The sequence below is a fragment of the Amphiprion ocellaris genome, chromosome 15 (assembly GCF_022539595.1).
Source record: "Amphiprion ocellaris isolate individual 3 ecotype Okinawa chromosome 15, ASM2253959v1, whole genome shotgun sequence".
NCBI lineage: Eukaryota > Metazoa > Chordata > Actinopteri > Pomacentridae > Amphiprion > Amphiprion ocellaris.
Genome location: NC_072780.1, coordinates 5,110,621 through 5,128,832, shown reverse-complemented (window position 1 = coordinate 5,128,832; position 18,212 = coordinate 5,110,621). Strand labels below are relative to the sequence as shown.

Below are 18,212 nucleotides of genomic sequence, written 5' to 3'. Positions count from 1 at the left end.
TAATTAAAGGTCCCACATACTCCCATGGCTGTTTTCAGTTTGCTGAAAACACCTTTACTCAGTTAACAAGGTAAAAGTTCCTTGAAATAAGTTTTTTTTTTCTTGTTTTGAGAGGGGCATTTTTTCCAGTGCATGAATCCTGGCATTGTCATCTTCAGGGGTCACCAACCTGTTTGAACCTGAGAGCAACTTCAAGGGTACTGAGTAGTACGAATGGCACCTTGTTTGATACAAACTTCCTCAATAGCAAACTTGCGCCATCATCTTTAAACAACTATAATAATAATGAAAATAATAAGTAAAAAGACTGTCTGATCACATTTATGTTAATTATTCCTTACAATAATTATTAACAACGATTTCCACACCAATGACGGTAGGAAACACACATGTTAATGGAAATCTGTTCCAATATTTAAAAGTCAGAGGTATCCCATCTCTGAAACTTTGGTAAATATCTTTCTTGGCAGTTTTGTATGAATCAGCATATTTGCAGCATTTTGTTCAAAATCACACCAGTTACATTTCTGTGCAAATTATCACTTCTAACATTTTTAGGAAATCATTAACTGTCATCAAATCATGCTTCATTTGTGCAAACCACTACCTTTGTAACATTTTTGAACAATTCATGAACTCTGTCCCATGTTTGTACAAATTATCAGTTATGTAAGAAAAAAAAATCAACACATTTTAAAATGAATCCTATCACATTAGTACTAATCACCAGCATTGCAACATTTTTAACAAATAACATATCATTACATGTTTTCAACTAATTATTTTGCACATTTTTGTGTAATGGCACGGTGTTTTGAATGACAACATGTGTTACCTCTTTCTTTGTCTGTAAATGTGTGTTAGTGGGAAGCCTGGTACTGCAGAGCTTATCATGTCTTACCTTTACCTTGCAGCTCACAGTCCAGATGGTTCAGTTTCCCAGTGATGTCCGTTAAAAATGCGAGGGCAAGAATCCACTCAGTGTCCTCAAGCAGCGAGGTGTCTTCCCCTTTGGATTGCATCAACTCTGATTTCAGCCAACAATGACAAAAAAAAAAAAACGTTGCAAAACTGGTCCCCTGCTGATCCATGGGGTTTCTGTGTGTAGTAACAGGTCACCAGTAGTATCAGCTCCTCCAGCAGCATCTTCAATGTCCTGGTTGTTTGGCTTTGGAGCCATTTATGATCTTCACGACACGAGTCATCACATGATCAAATCCGGCCACTTTTGTACATACATATGTCCTGCTGGTGAATGATGCAGTGGTAATGTAGGAATGTTGGGAAGTCTGGATCACCTCTGCATCGTACAATGGAGCCTGCATGCCGACCCGTCATGGAGGAGCCACGTCTGTCGTCAATGAAACAAGCTTTTCTAATGGTACATTTTTCTCCAGGAAGAAACTTTTCGCCGCGTTGTAGATGCCAAAGCTGTCTTTAAGGCTGTCTGTCCACCACTTCAATTGCACTACTGTACGTCCGAAACCCGTCCGCCGGGCTTTTCCTGTCCGTAGTGCGCATACAGTCTATGTGCGCTAGCAGGTGGCTAGTTAGCATACAGTCTATGTGCGCTAGCAGGTGGCTAGTTAGCATACAGTCTATGTGCGCTAGCAGGTGGCTAGTTAGCATACAGTCTATGTGCGCTAGCAGGTGGCTAGTTAGCATGGAAGCTTTGTAGCGGCTAAAGTAGCGTCTCTCCACATTGTGCCGCTTTGCCGACGCAATAGTCGCCCCGCAAATAGAACACATACTGTCGTGAAAAAGAACTCTTCCTCCCAGTCATCGTGAAAACAGTGTTTTCTCTTTCACTTCTCTGTCATGTTTTGGAGGTAAAAACCACATCCAGCTTCCCAAAGTGTCTGCGCGCGGACGTTTCAGCAGAGTGACGTGGTGATTTGACATGCGCAGTGAACTTTGACTCGGACAAGGTCAAAGTTCATTTACACCGAAGACATTTTTGTTTTTTAAAACAATTATAATAAATATTGTAATTTAAAATCTACATTAATGTAGGTATTTTTGATTTAAAAAGAACAGCAACTATAATTTTTATAAGGTATTTCATGGTGACTAGTGTTATTTTTAGAAGGGGGTGGGGGGGCAAGTCACATGGTCCCTGCGGGCAACCGGGCGCCCGCGGGCACAGTGTTGGCTACACCTGGTCATCTTGGAACATGTCCATGTCATCAGGGAAGAAAACCTCCATTGATGGAAATACCTGCTCATTCAGTATATTCAGGGGAAAACCTCCTGAAACTGTATTCATTTTTGACAGTTTGGCCAATATTTGTGCAATATTTCTGTCACTGAAATAGGAAATGCTCTTCCAAGATGCATTTTACATGGAATTTTTTGCACAAAGTTGCTTTTTTAACACTGAATACCATCTTTTGATTTTTTCCCCTTATGGTTATTGCCAGACAATAACCATAAGTAAAGAAAAGTAACTTGAAAAACATCCCATCATCAACATTTTATTTTGTCATTTGGTTTGTTTTCAGGTATTTTTTTTCCTGTTTTCTGTTAATGGCGATGTTTCAAAGAAAATGAACTGTAAAATAACAAAAAAATAAACTACAGCCAATGAAAAATACACGTCTTTCATATAATGTAGTCCTCTTTATTTCAGTTTTTGACAAAATACCCAGAAAATTCAAAGCTCCTACGCTTTACAAAAATACGTTCTCTACAAATGTCCTCTGTAGTCTGTCCAGCCTAAACAAAACACAGTGTAGTGTAGGATATCCAGTAGCAGCCTCCTTAACAGTAAACCCAAACATTCTCTACAGAACGCTCCACCCATACAACACAAACATATAAATTAATCACAAAGTCTTAAATTAGCATCAGACAAATATACATGATTGTAGATCATCCACAACAAAGAGGCAGATTAAATTACAAACATAGCTGTTTTTCAAGTGCTGGCGACAAAAAGCCTGATACAATGTCGTACACTAATAAAAAAATGTGTTTTGGTCCACATGGGAAGATACAGTCCACACCAGTATGATAGAAAACAGCAGAGCGCTCAGCACAAGAAAAGGCAACTGAGTTTCTTCAAGCCAAAGTTTAACTTGTCAGCATTTATCTTCTCAAGCCAAAGTGCAATTGAGCATACGAAGAAGCACCTGCAGGGAGAAGAAAAACTGTTTGGTAAATCTGACAGAACGCTGCTGAGTTAAAGTTACAACAAGCACTGGGATTGATTAGACTTGTGCACATGCTGTTACTGAACAACCAATCTGTGTGGCTGTGTGTGTAGAAGAGATGATGTGTTCAAGTGCAGATGTGTTTATTACGTCGCTGGACAGCGTCAAGATGAAACATTTCTGATACACTGACATGTTCTACAAAACAGTATTCAATACTAGTTGGGTCTTTTTTTTTAAGGCAGAAAATTAAACTTTCACAGCTGGAAAAGCTTGAAGTAGAATCTCCTGTAGCCAGCTCTGGCTGATTTTGAGATACTGGGATATTTTGCCTCCATATCATGCCTTCTTTCACACCAAAATCACATTTAGGTGTTAATTGTACCACATTTTGTCTCACTGTGTCTGCAGATTTCAGTTGCAACACATCTTTAAAGCTGCTTTGTCAAAGTGAGTTTTATCTTCTAGTCTGAGTCAGAAATCTCAGTAGTAATTGCATACAGTCATGGAAAAAATTATTAGACCACCCTTGTTTTCTTCAATTTCTTGTTCATTTTAATGCCTGGTACAACTAAAGGTACATTTGTTTGGACAAATAATGATAACAATTAAAACAGCTCATAAGAGTTTAATTTAAGAGCTGATTTCAAGACATTTTCCAATAATTTTCTTCATCACATTTCTCTACAGTGTCCACTCATTTTTAAGGTCTCTGGAGGTCTGATGACGATTCCTGACTCAGGAATGGATAAGTGACGTCATCTGGTGGGTAGAAAGACGTTTCCTGCTGTGACCAGCTAGAAGTTTGGTAGAACCATGTTGGACTTGTTTTTTCTTGGTGTCTTGGAGATCTTCAATTTTTTGGCTACCTGTCTCTCACTCATGCCAATTTCCAGCAGTGACAAGATGTCTGCCTTTGTGGCTTCACATAATTATTTGGTTTTAGACATTATGTGAGAGCTGACAACTTGTGAGTTGTGTTAAGGCTTGAATGTCAGCAGGAAACCACTCTAGACCTTTGCATGTGCTGCTAATGACATGAAATGTCCTCTTATATACCCTGGGAATACAATGAAGCTGAAGCATGTCAAATAGGACATAAAGTATTATGGAATCAGCTGATTTTTTGTTGTGTTCATTGTATTCTTCAGGTAATATACCTTTAGTGGTACCAGGCATTAGAATGAAGAAGAAATTGAAGAAAACAAGGGTGGCCTCATCATTTTTTCCATGACTGTATATACATCCACATACTGTCTTTCTCCAGAGGTAATGGAGCAGCACAGCTAGCTGTAACCTTGTCTCTGTATTGTAAACCAGCTGAAGTGTGTGCTACCTGATGTGACGCTGCCCAGCCTCCTCTGCAGAGCCTCCAGTCTGGAGATGTAGTCGGTGAGCGCCCGGTCGGGATCGTAGCTCTGCAGGTGGGAACAGGTGAGAGGTCCGTGGTCTCCGGCCAGATGATACCTGCACAACAAACACACACAAGAAACGCTTCTAAATGACAACATGACGGAGCATTAAAGAAACTGATCTAAACACAAGTAAAATTTACACTGTTTAGTTTTCTTTCAATACATTAAAGCCAACATAAGCAATGAATTATGGAAATGCAAAACCACTAGATATGATCAGGATGTTATAAATATTTTAGTTAACATGCCAATGAGTTTGTGTGTTAAAAAATATCTGCACATGATATAGAGCTTATGACAGTAGTGACTGTCAAAGCCACATTCAAATTTACTTATAAAGCACATTTAAAATAAAAAAAAAAAATAATAATGTGTATATTAGTGCTCCTAGGTAATGAAATGGCAGATTAACTGATTGAAAGAAAGGTGTTTCAATGAATCTATAATCTGTGAAATTCTATTCAACACAGTCTGGCTTCTCAAATAAAAAGATTTGTGTATTTTTTTCAATTTCATGATTATTACCACCACACTCTGACTTTAACTTGAACAGACACTGTTAGCAATTTCATTCCTATTATTTTCAGTATTTGAATTTTTTACCAGATAGCTGGAAGTACAGAAACAGGCAACGTGGGAAGAAAAAATGTCTTCCAAGGGAAATTTTATTGGCTAGCCCACAATAATCAAATTTGAAATTATAAACTTAATTGTTAGTAGCATCCTAGTCTTGCTCAGCCTATTCTGGAGAACAAAACGGTCTGCTGTAGCAGAAAAACACTGTGGCTCGTTTGTATTTCTGTAATCCAGTCACGGTTGTCGTGGGCAGATGAGGCTTTGGTGTTCCCTTAAAATAGTGACGGTGGAACATTTGCCTGTCAGGAGGAGAACACTGTGATTTAAATGTCATCTAAATGTCAGCGTGGCCTGTTGCTGCTGGATTTTGAAAACAGTAACATGTAGAAAGAGGACGGACAGAGAGAGACGGCTGACATGAGCGACCAATAACAGGTTTATAAACGCCTCCTGCATGTAGTGAGTCAGTCTGATAGCATCCCTGCTGAAGGTTGTACCTGGGATGTATGGAGGAGGCGGCCGATCGCGGGGATTCACGTCCACTTCTTCCTCTGCTGCTGGAGATTCCTCCTCCTCCTCCTGCACTCCCTCTTTCTCTGTACATCTCCACATTGCCTGGATGAAGATACAGCGAGTCCCTCACCTCTGAACCTTAAAGAGATGAAGAGAATGAGAATCATCTCAAACTGGAAACAGGAAAAAGCCAAAAGGCAAGAAGAGCTTTGGTTACCTAAAGTCTGTCCTGTTCCGTTCTTGTTGATGCTGCAGGAGGTTGTGGAGCTCATCCCTGTCGCTTTGTGCCATCGCTTCACAAGGAAACGCATTCTGGAAGAACAAAAACAACCAGTTTTATAAACTCTGTTTTTTCTGTTTTCTCTGTCACAGCACACTGTTGTGTTACATTTCAACACAACACAAAGAACACGTTGAACCAAACTAGACTGAAGTTCGCTTCTGAAAAATTAAAGGAAACTTGAACTTTTAAACATTTTAAAGATGTAAAGGTGAGAGAGACACTTTGGATAAACCCTTAATAAAGCCTAACACCCACCTTCAAATTTGCAAAACCTTTATTCTATTTATGAAAATACTTGGACAATCTGCCCAAACTGTCGCCAGAGACGTTTCAGAGATTTTGAGTCATTCTGCACTGCAGATGGGTTAATTGCGTTAAAACTTTTAATCAGATTAATCATGATGATGGATTAATCTGCACAACACGTTAATTCTGACTTTCAGCTGTCTACTTTCATAAGATAAGATAAAGATAAAGTTCTTTATTTCTCCCCACTCCAGGGGAAATTTACATTGTTACAGCAGCTTATGTAACAGTAGACATACCATATTCATGTTTAAATATTACTGATTCTATACATTCTGGTATGTCACGCATACTTGAAATTCGGGAATTGTGCAAATGATATTGAAAAGCCATTCCTGCTAAATGTTACTGCACTACAGAAATGTTTGAATCCTGCTTCTGTTGAATGAAAATGTTTAATTCACAGTGAGGAAAACCTAAAATCAATAGTGCCGATCTCTAAGGTGAAAAGCAAAGCGTACCACTGGACCAACAGGATTCTTCATGAATACAAAGTAAACTTGTGTTTATTACACCTTTTTTAAATTTTTTATATACAATCCCATTGCTCCCTGAGGTGACTCAAGCCTGGTCTGTCCTTCCTTTTCTCCCCAACAGGCCCTGAGCACCAGTGAAGGGGTGAGTAAAGAGATGCATCACCTGCAGCGACTCTTCCTGCAAAACTGCTGGGACATCCCGACCTACGGAGCAGCTTTCTTCACCGGCCAGGTCTACACCAAGGCCAGTGCTAGTAACCACAAAGTCATCCGTGTCTACGTCGGGGTCAACACAAAGGGGCTGCACCTCATGAACATGGAGACCAAGGTATGCTGCCCTCTTGCTCTTCATTTAAACTTGTGCCAGATGCCAAATGTTTCCCATTTGATGTGAAATTACGAAGCTACAGGTCTAATTTTGTGCGTTAATTGAACACATGGGTTCTTTTTAGTGGATGCTTCATATGATAACGTATCAAATGTCTGTCTTGCAGGTTCTTCTCATCAGTTTAGAGTATGGCACATTCATGTGGCAGCTTGGACATGCCGATCAGTACTTCCAAATACACAGTGGTGATAACAAAATGAACTTCATTGTGCACACAAAACAGGTGAATGAATTTAAGAGGTTTGAATTTACAAACATTTTTTTTGTGTTTTAGGATTTATATGTAAAGTGAAATGATCAAATCTGGTCACAAATGAACCAGGAGTTGATTTACAAATGCTCAATTTCAAGACGCTGCCACGTTAAACTGAATATCGGCGCATTCATAGTCTCTTGTATTTATTATTCCTTTACAGGCCGGCCTTATTGTGAAGCTTTTAATGAAACTGAGTGGACAGATGACTCCAAATGACAAAGGCACAACAGACAAATATGCATATGGCTAAAAACTGTCGAAGAAACCACAGCTGCCAAAGATCCCAGACTCTTCGGACTGACCATTAGTCAACTGCAATAACTCTGGACGGAGAGTTGGACTCTCCACGAATGCCTCATTTTTGTTTAACAGCCTTAGTGATATCTTTCACGACTTTACATTGTGTATTTTGACGAGTCACACATTTTGGCTGCATGTAAATATGTTAATTATTTAATGTTTGTTTTAATAAACGGATTGCGCAGTAAATGTGTTTGAACCACATGGTCTTTTATAAACAATATGATTCAAAGTTTTATTTTGGACTGATTCATTTAGCAGAGGGAAAATTCTAACATGACCTGTTGAGGCAAATAGTGTAACACTGAGGGATGATGGGGATAATTGCTATGCCAATACAGAAATTACTTTATATACTGCTTTAAAACTAAGTGACACAGAGGATGCAAACAATATGCAAAAAACTCCAATAGTGTAAATATTTTGACTGATACTGTGACTGCAATGTGTGTGACAACTTTAGAGGAACAATACTTTATGAGTTGTTAAAATAACAGTGTGATTTTTGCTGCAGTCTGTATGAAACATGCATGTTCCTTCACATTTGGAGAATATGATGGATGTTGACTGGACATGATTGGATGCTGGACATGTTAATATGGCGATTTTGATAATATTTCAATTAATTATTAATCTTTGCAACAATATAGCAAACTGGCCAATGCTAGAAACAAAAATTTGAGTCTTAGGGTGCTTTCACACCTGTTAGTCCGCTAAAGTGGTTCGTTTGGACCCAAAAGTTGTTACAATGTTGCTATTTTCAACTGGTTCGGTTCGCATTCACACCAGTGTTTTCGCAGGTGAACCTACTCCAATTAATGTTATATCTCCCCCCAGTCGTTTGGCGGCGCTGTTTACAAAACAAGGCGTTCACGATGACGTAGGTATACGCTGATTGGCGTAAAATTCCCTGTGCAGGTTGCTACGGAAGCTCCCGTAGACCAAAAAGTCTGCTGCGCCGTCAAGTGGTCCGAATGGAGACAGGTTTGTGTTCTCACCAGGAGCGAACCGAACTGGAGTTCACATAGAAGCGGACCGAGACCACCTCCCGAAGGTGGTCTCGGTGCGGTTCGTTAGTGCGAACCAAAAAAATCTGGTATGCTTTCACATCAGCCCAAACGAACCGTACTTGCAGGTGTTGCGGACTCCAGTCCGCTTTAAGCGGACTAAAAGACGTAGGTGTGAAAGCACCCTTAGTGGCATTAAATAGGTCAAAAACAACAAAAAAAAGACGCTTTAGAAATATTAGTGGCTTTGCAGCAGTGTTATATAGAAAATACTGTGCATATACTTTGTGTTCAGTGTATAATATGGAACATACTGAGGTTTAAAAGATTATTGATGAGGTGAAGATAAATTTATACCCCAAATAATGTAGCCTTCTCTATATAACTTCACTTAGTCCATACATTTTTTTTATTTTCTCGATTTTAAACTTACATTTTATGCTTTTGCTGAAAGTAAATTCTTGATGCAACAATTAAATATATCATTGTAAAAATTAGCATCTCTGCTGCTAATTAATGGGAGTTTATAGCAGCTGCGTCATTATCGATTAACTTAAACTGAATAATTTACAATAAACTAATAATGTCTTGGTGCTCAGGAGTATTTCGTTACCTCTTTGGGGCGGTGAAAATAATTCAAAACCACACTGGTCGCGCAGTTTAAACTGAAAGGAAAAGTGTGAGTTCAAATAAAACAATTTCGGAGAGTAAAAATCTTAACAGAAGTTGTTAAATCGATATTTCACCGGTGGCCATGTTCGTCCTGCTGCGGTGACATCATATAGCAAGACATGGGTTCAGGTACCGGCAGCCAATCACAGCGGCCCTTCTTTGACTGACACGCGGCCGGCAACCAATCATAAGCCAGCGTTGGTCAGGCGGGGGCAGGACCAGAGTTGGCAGGTAGAGATGTTGGGGAAATATTACCGACGGTCAGCTAGCATGAACTTCACAGCCACTGGACGCTGAACGGCTGCGCTTTACTTTTGCATCTGAGAGGTTGTTTTTTGGGGGCTAAAATGCAGTTTTATCAAATAGGCAGTAAGCTGCTGGGGGACACGGTGGGGAGGATGAACGACAACCTGACCTCAGTGGTGCTGGCAGCTTCAGTCATCACACTAACTCTGGCTTATATCTCCAAACTGCTGCTCAGACAGACACCTGACAAGGACGAGGTGGGTTTAATCAACACCAATATGCAGTTTCTGTTTAAATCCATCATTATTCGTATTGTTTTCAAGTTTCTTTTTTCCCCCCCACAGAAATATCCTCCTTACATTCCCTCCAGCATCCCCTTCCTTGGACATGCTATTGCATTTGGGAAGAGCCCCATTGAATTTCTTGAAAATGCCTATGATAAAGTAAGTATTTGAAAATCATCCTGCATTTGTTTGAACATCAGAATCATTTTATTGTCTCTTTATAGCAGAGACTTAACAATACTACTAGGTCCTGGCTCTCAAATATGAATATTTGCCGTTTTGTGATAAAAATGTGAATATTACAACATAAATGAGTGCAGCAGCCAAAAAAGGATTAATGCAAAAAATGTAGGGATGTCGATAGAAAAACAAAAATACACAAGAATTATTCTAAAGTACTGTTCAAATTATAAAGATTCCCCCATATGCAAATCAAATTTGATGTTGAAGTTGTTTAATGATGTGCAAAATATTACCGGATCCTCGTTCTCAAATATTATTTGCTATTTTTCTCAGTCTTGTATATCAAACTAAACATCTTTGGATTTCTAACGCTATAAAATTCTAACTTAACCCTCCTGTTGTCCTCATTTACTGGCACCAAAAAATAGTTTCCTTGTCTGAAAAAAATCCAAAAAATTCCCCAAATTTCTGAAAATTTGCAAAACCTTCAAGAAGAAAACTCCAACAATTCCTTAAAAGTTTTCCTTACAAGTTTTATTTAAAAAAAAAAAAAAAAATCCCCCAAATTTGGCAAGAAAATTCTTGTAGATATTTTCAGAAAATGAGTAAAAATCTTCCAAAAAAAATCCTAAAAATATCTAAAGTGATTACATTTACATCAGTAAAACTTCTAATATTCTGTTAAGAACATTCAAATAAAAATCTACCAAAATCCAGCGAAATTTGCTGGATTTTGGTAGATTTTTTTGTGAATGTTCTTAAGAAACATTTTTAACATTTTTTTTTCCCACCAAAAAATGTTCAAAGATTTCCCAAAAATGTTGAAAATGTGGACATCAGAAGTTTCACAGTGAAAATATATTTTTTCCCCACATTTTCAAACGGGTCAGTTTTGACCCACAGGACGACATGAAGGTTGAGTATATAGACCAGGGGTGTCAAACTCATTTCAGTTCAGAGGCCACATTCAGCCCAATTTGATCTCAAGTGGACTGGACCAGTAAAGTTAGCATAATAACTGATAAATAACCACAACTCCAAGTTTTCCCTTTTTTTTTAAGTGCAAAAAGTACAATTCTGAAAATGTTCACATTTAAGGAATATTTTTTATTTATTTATTTATTTTTTTAAACAAAACTGTAAGGAATAAATGCCGCTCCTTAGATGTATTAAACTCTGACTCTGCTGCGCCTTCAGTACGGACCAGTGTTCAGCTTCACCATGGTGGGCAAAACTTTCACCTACCTGCTGGGCAGTGAAGCTGCCACCCTGATGTTCAACAGCAAGAACGAAGAGCTGAACGCAGAGGACGTCTACTCCAGACTGACCACTCCGGTGTTTGGAAAAGGAGTCGCCTACGACGTGCCGAACCCTGTGAGTGTCACATTTATCAACAAACGGGCTGCATTAAAAGGAAAGCATCTACAGAAAGCAGCTGTAATACATTGTACATTGAATTTTAATCCGCTGCAGATCTTCCTGGAACAAAAGAAGATGTTGAAGACTGGATTGAACATCGCCCATTTTAAGGAGCATGTAAAGATCATCGAGGCTGAGACCCTCGAGTATTTTCAGAGATGGGGAGACAGCGGAGAGAGAAGTAAGACGTTTCACTGATCACACGATTAAAACGTGAATATTAGAAAATGAAGGAGTCACTTTTAGTTTTTAAAGTTTTGTAGAGTGGCTGTTGCAGTCTATTAATTTACAATCCGTTGTGCAGCCTCACATTTAATGTGCAGAGGCCCATTTCTGCCTTAAGAGTGACTTTAAAAATCTAAACCACTCATTTGCCGTCCAAATTATGAGATACTAGATTTTAAGTTAATCCCAAGTTATCGATTCAGACAAAAAGATCAAATGTACTTTTTCTTTTTGCTTCATTGTTTTTGAGCTTTCAAGTTAAGATCATTAAACAGGAAGTCAAACTTTTAGTAATTTTGACTCAGTACCTTAATTTTACCTCATAGTTTTTAGTCAAAAGTGATAAAAACTCAAAGTTCTTAATTTAAACATTGTGTTATGTCATTTTTTAGGAGTCATGTATTTTCCATAAAAGCATGTCATGTAAGTCAGAATTTGTATTTAAATATTTTGACCTAATTTTTTATTTTTAAGAGTAGCTCATCTCTAGTTTTGTCATCAATGTTGTTGGAGCTTTCAGGATTTGAGTTGCTGGGCTGCTGCTCTTCTTCTGATTCTTGTTTTTTGCAGTGTTACTGCAGCAAAGCAAATAGTGGAAAAATGTTGGGATGTCAGTAGAAAAATACAAATTAACTAGAAATATACAGAAGTATAATGTACAGGTAATGTACAGAATCTTGTAAATGTACAAAAATATTGATACTGCACAGGTTTGAATGGTCTACACTTATAGAACACCGGGCTGAAATCTGACAAAACTAGTATAATTGAGAAAACAGACAAGACCACAAAAACTAAACTAATGACAGAGGGGAAAACCAAGACAACCACTAATGAATAAACTAAAACCAATCCAACAAAACTGAATACTCACAACAGGAAAAAACTAGACGGAAGTGGCAGGAAAGCAGGTTCAGGGAATCCGGGAGCTGGCTGAGGCAGAACGAGGCAGGTGGAAATCCAAAAAGGGGGAAAGTGAGTCCAGGTGGGGGAACCAAACAGGAACCGGCAGGAGTACAGGGGCAGAGTTACGTCCATGAAGCTGTGGTGGTCGGGAGATGATGCAGGATACGGAGGTCTAGTGAGTGCCTGAGCTGGGTTTGTATAGTGGAGGTGTGATTGCAGACAGGTGAGCTAAACGGGCTGATCACTCTCATAGCTGTAATCAGGAGTGCAGGCAGGTGAGTGAGAGTGAGACAGGTAGAACGACACAGAGACCAACAGATGCAGACAGAGGGAGCCAGAGAGACAAGACCAGGAGAGAGAGATGACATGGAAGAGTGAGGGAGACATGCAGGAGAGAGTGAGAAAAGGGAGAGACAGAAACAGGAAGAAGGAGGGAGAAGAACTGGGATCATAACATGTTTTATGCAAAGTTTTCAACGTACAGAACAAATAAGATTTTTGAAAATGCATGCAGGCTGTGTGTCTGTTTGGTTCTTACTAAATGCTCTTTGTCCTCCGTCAGACCTGTTTGAGGCTCTGTCTGAGCTGATCATCCTGACAGCCAGCAGCTGCCTCCATGGGAAGGAGATTCGCAGCATGCTGGATGAACGAGTGGCGCAGCTCTACGCCGACCTGGACGGAGGCTTCAGCCACGCTGCCTGGCTGCTGCCCGGCTGGCTGCCTCTGCCCAGCTTCAGGTAGCTCTAGAGCTCTGATAGAAGATAAACTTTACTGATCCCACAGTGGGGAAAGTTCACTGTTACAGCAGCTCCAAAGAAGTAAAAGTATAAAGGCATAACAAGAATAAATTAGAAACACAGGGCAAAATTGCAAAGAACATTATATACCAAGAAGATGTTTTTTTTTTTTTTTATCTGGATCAATATATAATTGTGGGACTTTTTGCAGCATAGTTGACAGGTATCATAGTTGAAATTTTTGCTGTTTTCAGGCCTAAAATCAACATGGCCACCTATAACCAAACACCACATAGCATTTTTACACAAAGATTCTTCTAAATATTATATATACAATTGAGTAAATCTGAAATTGAAAATTATTCAGAAAGATACTGTAGTAAACCTGTTGACATGCCATAAATCCACACTTGACTCACAGTACTTTATATTAAATAACTCAGAAAGCCTTGGAGTCTGGCCAGTCTTTTCTTCAGGAGGAAATGACATCATGTGGAGCAGGTCATGTGATCTGGAATTAACACACTTCCTAGAGAGGTGTTTTTGTAATGGGCAACTTAGTGGAAAGTGGTTTCACAGACACAGATGCAATTTGTTATTTTACATATAAAATTTGATATATTGCCAAAAAACAAGTATCTGTCATGATTATCTCAACTTAATAACAAGAACACAATCAAAACTATTTCTGAATAAGCTCATTTTATTATTGTTTAGCTAATTAGAAGGTGGTTGTTATTAAATTTGGACAGTTATTTGACATTTTAGTGATATCCAGTCATTTTTTTATCAATAAGTGATTGTTTCCATAATAATTATGGAATTTGTAAAGACATGATAATAATGAACATAAAAACCTTTTTTTTATCTTTTAATAAAAATGTATGCAAGATTTATCCTATGAACTTCAAAAGTCCCTCAGTTCATCTCACATTTGCACACATTTAGTGCTGCATCTGCCACAATATGAAGATGACATTAAATTTCATTTGGCAAGACACTTATGAAGAAGCATAAGAGAACAAGAAAATGACATCCACTTCCAGACAAAGTACAAAAAATGTGCTAGTATCTGACTCAACTTCTACATAGGACAATATAAATACTACTTAATATTGAGTGGAAACATTGTACTCTTTTTTTTTTTGTCTTTAGGAAGAGGGACAAAGCTCACATGGAGATCAAGAACATTTTCTACAAGGTGACTCAGAAACGCAGGAGATCTGGAGAGAAAGTGGATGACATCCTGCAGACGCTCATCGATGCCACCTACAAGTAAGAAGCTTCGGAAATCTCCATAAATATGAACCAACACAATGTCCGGGAACAGCAAAAAGTGTGTTTAGCTTCAGGAAACTTTAACTGAGCTGAGTAATGCTGCAGCACGTTTTTAGCTGATGGTGTAATTGGAGTTCAGAGAAAATATTAGAAAACAGAATGTGTTTCCTGCTGCTCCTCAGAGACGGGCGGCCACTGAACGACGACGAGATCGCAGGGATGCTGATCGGTCTCCTCCTGGCCGGTCAGCACACCTCGTCCACCACCAGCGCCTGGATGGGATTCTTCCTGGCCAGAGACAAAGCTCTGCAGGAACGCTGCTTCGCCGAACAAAAGGCCGTGTGTGGAGAAGATCTGCCTCCACTCCACTTTGATCAGGTAGGAATCAGTCATTTTATGGCACGGTTGACTTATTGTTATGATTTTAGACTTTTCACCTGTTATTATTCAGTAAATTAGTATGAAATGGTGCAGTGAGCTTTTACATAACTTTAATATCTTAGTCCCTCCTACCAGAGATGTTAGAGGACAAAGCGAGGCGACAAAAAGTAGATATCCCCACATGGAGATCTAGTTTTAACCCTCATGTTGTCCTGTAGGTCAAAATTGACCTGTTTTAAAGTTTGAAAATGTGGAAAAAAATATATTTTCATAGTGAAACTTCTGATGTCCACATTTTCAACATTTTTGGGAAATCTTTGAACATTTTTTGGTGGTAAAGAAGAAATGTTAAAAATGTTTCTTAAGAACATTCACATAAAAATCAACCAAAATCCAGCGAAATTCGCTGGATTTTGGTTGATTTTCATGTGAATGTTCTTAAAGAAAATATGAGAAGTTTTACTGATATACATGTAATCACTTTAGATTGTTTTAGGATTTTTTCATTTTCATTGTATATGAAAGTGTGCAATGACCAATAAAGATTGATTGAAACAGACTGACAGTGTTTTCTAAATTTGGTGTGAAAGGACACTTTTGTATATTGCTTTCTAACACTGTGCTGTCATCCTCAGCTGAAGGATCTCAGCTTGTTGGAGCGCTGTTTAAAGGAAACGCTGCGTCTCCGTCCTCCCATCATGACCATGATGAGGATGGCTCGCTCTCCTCAGGTAGGAACACCTGGCTGAACAGACGTTGCTCAAGACATTTTCTTCAACCTTATTCCAGAAGTTACTCACCTTTATTCTTAAAGTTTATTCTCTGTAATTTGATGTACAGTCATGGAAAAAATGATCAGACCACCATTGTTTTCTTCAATTTCTTGTTCATTTTAATGTCTGGTACCACTAAAGGTACATTTCCTGAAGAATACAATGAACACGACAAAAAATGCAGCTGATTCCATAATACTGTATGTCCTATTTGACATGCTTCAGCTTCATTGTATTCCCAGGGTTTATAAGAGGACATTTCATGTCATCAGCAGCACATGCAAAGACCTAGAATGGTCCAATGTCCAATGGTCCAATGAATCCAATGTTCAGTAGATGCCCACTCCAGCCAACTTACTGGTTAGGAGGAAGCCTGGAGAAGCTACAAACCAGACTGTCTGCCCCTACAGTAAAACATGAGGGTGGATCAGTGACCATCTGGGGTAGTTTCAGTTTGGGTGGAACAGGGCAAATGAACCAGGTCATGTTTGGGGCTACTCTTTGACATTGGAACCATGCCTTGGCTGCTCAATCACCAGATCTAAATCCAACTGAAAACCTGTGGAAAATCATCAAACGCAAAATGGAGAACCACAAGCCCAAAAACAAATGGGCTGCTGTGACAGCAGAACAATAAAGAAAACAAGGGTGGTCTAACATTTTATCCATGACTTTATATTCAGAACACTTGTGCCAACATCTGTGTTTTGTGGTTGGGTTTCTCAGACTGCTGCAGGATACACCATCCCTGTGGGCCACCAGGTCTGCGTCTCCCCGACCGTCAACCACCGTCTGCACGACACCTGGGTGAAGAGGATGGAGTTCAACCCCGACCGCTACCTCAACGATAACCCTGCTGCCGGGGAGAAGTTTGCTTATGTGCCTTTTGGAGCCGGTAAGAACGTTCGTTTGTCTCTCTGCTAACCAGTCAGTCTTAAATCGGATTATATTAAAACATCGTCTCTTTTCTAGGCCGTCATCGCTGCATCGGGGAAAACTTCGCCTACGTCCAGATCAAAACCATCTGGTCCACTTTGCTGCGTTTGTACGACTTCGACCTGGTGGACGGATATTTCCCCACGATCAACTACACCACGATGATCCACACCCCTCACAACCCCGTCATCAGATACAAGAGGAGGAAGCAGTGAGGGGCAGGCAGTGGAGGAAGTAAAGCTTCATGGGACTTGTGTTGAGGAACATTTAGATGAATGCACTTTTTAAATGTCAAACCTGTGCTTTTATGTTTCCTTTATTTAGTGTGGAGTCCAGCTGTCACTCTGAATGTCAGTAGAATACATTAGTTTTAGATATTTGTTTCCAGAGTGAACAAACACGATGTGTGACTCCGACTCGAACACTGATACTCATATTCACAATGTGAATTTTTAGAAAAATGAGACATAATTGAGTGCCTTTGACTGAATCAAGCATCTGCGTTCATCACAAGAGGACTATTTTACATCAACAGTTGTCCAGTAAAGTTTCATTTTTTAATTCTGAAGATGACAGTCCTTTCTTGACTTTGGAAACAGCAGTTGCACAAACCGTTCATCTCACCATCAGGTCTGTTTGGAGCTTCTGATTGAGTCACATGGTCTTCCTTCTTTGACCAGCTGTAATTAAATTGTAAATGTTGATTTTTTTTTCTGAGCTTTGTTAGGACTACTTGAGTATAAAGGCTTTAAAGTTGAGCTGAAAGTTCAGGAAACAGTTCTATGTTAACTGGAAGATCATGCAGTTCAGTCAAAAGCTCCAGAACAGCGACCAAATGGACCTGCAAAGGGAACACGAACACTCACGAATAAAGCTGCATTACAAACAATGAATAAACAGAATCACTAACATGAGCTGTATATGGCAGAGAAACAATGAGCCTTTATTGTTCCACCTACAAGATCCCACTGGGAGACGGGATCTCAGCTTTGTCCTCGTTTATTTTGTCAGCTGATGCTCTGATAAATCTTTTTCAGCTATAAGGGTAATTAAAGGTCCCACATACTCCCACGGCTGTTTTCAGTTTGCTGAAAACACCTTTACTCAGTTAACAAGGTAAAAGTTCCTTGAAATAAGTTTTTTTTTCTTGTTTTGAGAGGGGCATTTTTTCCAGTGCATGAATCCTGGCATTGTCATCTTCAGGGGTCACCAACCTGTTTGAACCTGAGAGCAACTTCAAGGGTACTGAGTAGTACGAACGGCACCTTGTTTGATACAAACTTCCTCAATAGCAAACTTGCGCCATCATCTTTAAACAACAATAATAATAATGAAAATAATAAGTAAAAAGACTGTCTGATCACATTTATGTTAGTTATTCCTTACAATAATTATTAACGACGATTTCCACAACAATGACGGTAGGAAACACACACATGTTTATGGAAATCTGTTCCAATATTTAAAAGTCAGAGGTATCCCATCTCTGAAACTTTGGTA

General features: G+C 39.1%; 3 protein-coding genes across 3 annotated transcripts in view; 2 read left to right on the top strand and 1 right to left on the bottom strand.

Annotated features, from left to right (window-relative positions):
* krit1 (KRIT1 ankyrin repeat containing) overlaps positions 1-7,854 on the top strand; it is a 28,515-nt gene extending 20,661 nt beyond the window's left edge. Inside the window, exons 14-17 of the mRNA XM_055017863.1 lie at positions 6,652-6,739; positions 6,843-7,049; positions 7,216-7,332; positions 7,526-7,854. Coding sequence (XP_054873838.1) covers positions 6,652-6,739; positions 6,843-7,049; positions 7,216-7,332; positions 7,526-7,615 — 502 coding nt within the window. The 3' untranslated portion in view covers positions 7,616-7,854. The remainder of the gene's footprint in view (positions 1-6,651; positions 6,740-6,842; positions 7,050-7,215; positions 7,333-7,525) is intronic.
* LOC129350671 (A-kinase anchor protein 9-like) lies at positions 2,600-6,028 on the bottom strand. The gene is made up of 4 exons (XM_055017864.1): positions 5,874-6,028; positions 5,641-5,794; positions 4,489-4,619; positions 2,600-3,131 (listed from the first exon to the last, which is right to left on the bottom strand). The coding sequence occupies exons 1-4, from the start codon at positions 5,965-5,967 to the stop codon at positions 3,088-3,090; spliced, it is 423 nt and encodes a 140-aa protein (XP_054873839.1). The 5' UTR covers positions 5,968-6,028; the 3' UTR covers positions 2,600-3,087.
* A 1,687-nt stretch (positions 7,855-9,541) lies between the features above and the next one.
* Positions 9,542-17,632, top strand: LOC129350737 (lanosterol 14-alpha demethylase-like). The gene is made up of 10 exons (XM_055018215.1): positions 9,542-9,847; positions 9,935-10,033; positions 11,255-11,431; positions 11,531-11,657; positions 13,170-13,344; positions 14,500-14,619; positions 14,805-15,000; positions 15,639-15,734; positions 16,503-16,671; positions 16,749-17,632. The coding sequence occupies exons 1-10, from the start codon at positions 9,692-9,694 to the stop codon at positions 16,925-16,927; spliced, it is 1,494 nt and encodes a 497-aa protein (XP_054874190.1). The 5' UTR covers positions 9,542-9,691; the 3' UTR covers positions 16,928-17,632.
* Positions 17,633-18,212: the final 580 nt, after the last annotated feature.

Bases quoted from the DNA above. Each gene is read 5' to 3' on its own strand.
- LOC129350737 (XM_055018215.1), top strand. From the start codon at position 9,692: ATGCAGTTTTATCAAATAGGCAGTAAGCTGCTGGGGGACACGGTGGGG. The intron at 9,848-9,934 runs GTGGGTTTAATC...TCCCCCCCACAG, and splicing joins AGACACCTGACAAGGACGAG to AAATATCCTCCTTACATTCC. The intron at 11,658-13,169 runs GTAAGACGTTTC...GTCCTCCGTCAG, and splicing joins GGGAGACAGCGGAGAGAGAA to ACCTGTTTGAGGCTCTGTCT.
- LOC129350671 (XM_055017864.1), bottom strand. From the start codon at position 5,967: ATGCGTTTCCTTGTGAAGCGATGGCACAAAGCGACAGGGATGAGCTCC. The intron at 5,795-5,873 runs GTAACCAAAGCT...CATCTCTTTAAG, and splicing joins CGGAACAGGACAGACTTTAG to GTTCAGAGGTGAGGGACTCG. The intron at 4,620-5,640 runs GTACAACCTTCA...TTTGTTGTGCAG, and splicing joins GCCTCCTCCATACATCCCAG to GTATCATCTGGCCGGAGACC.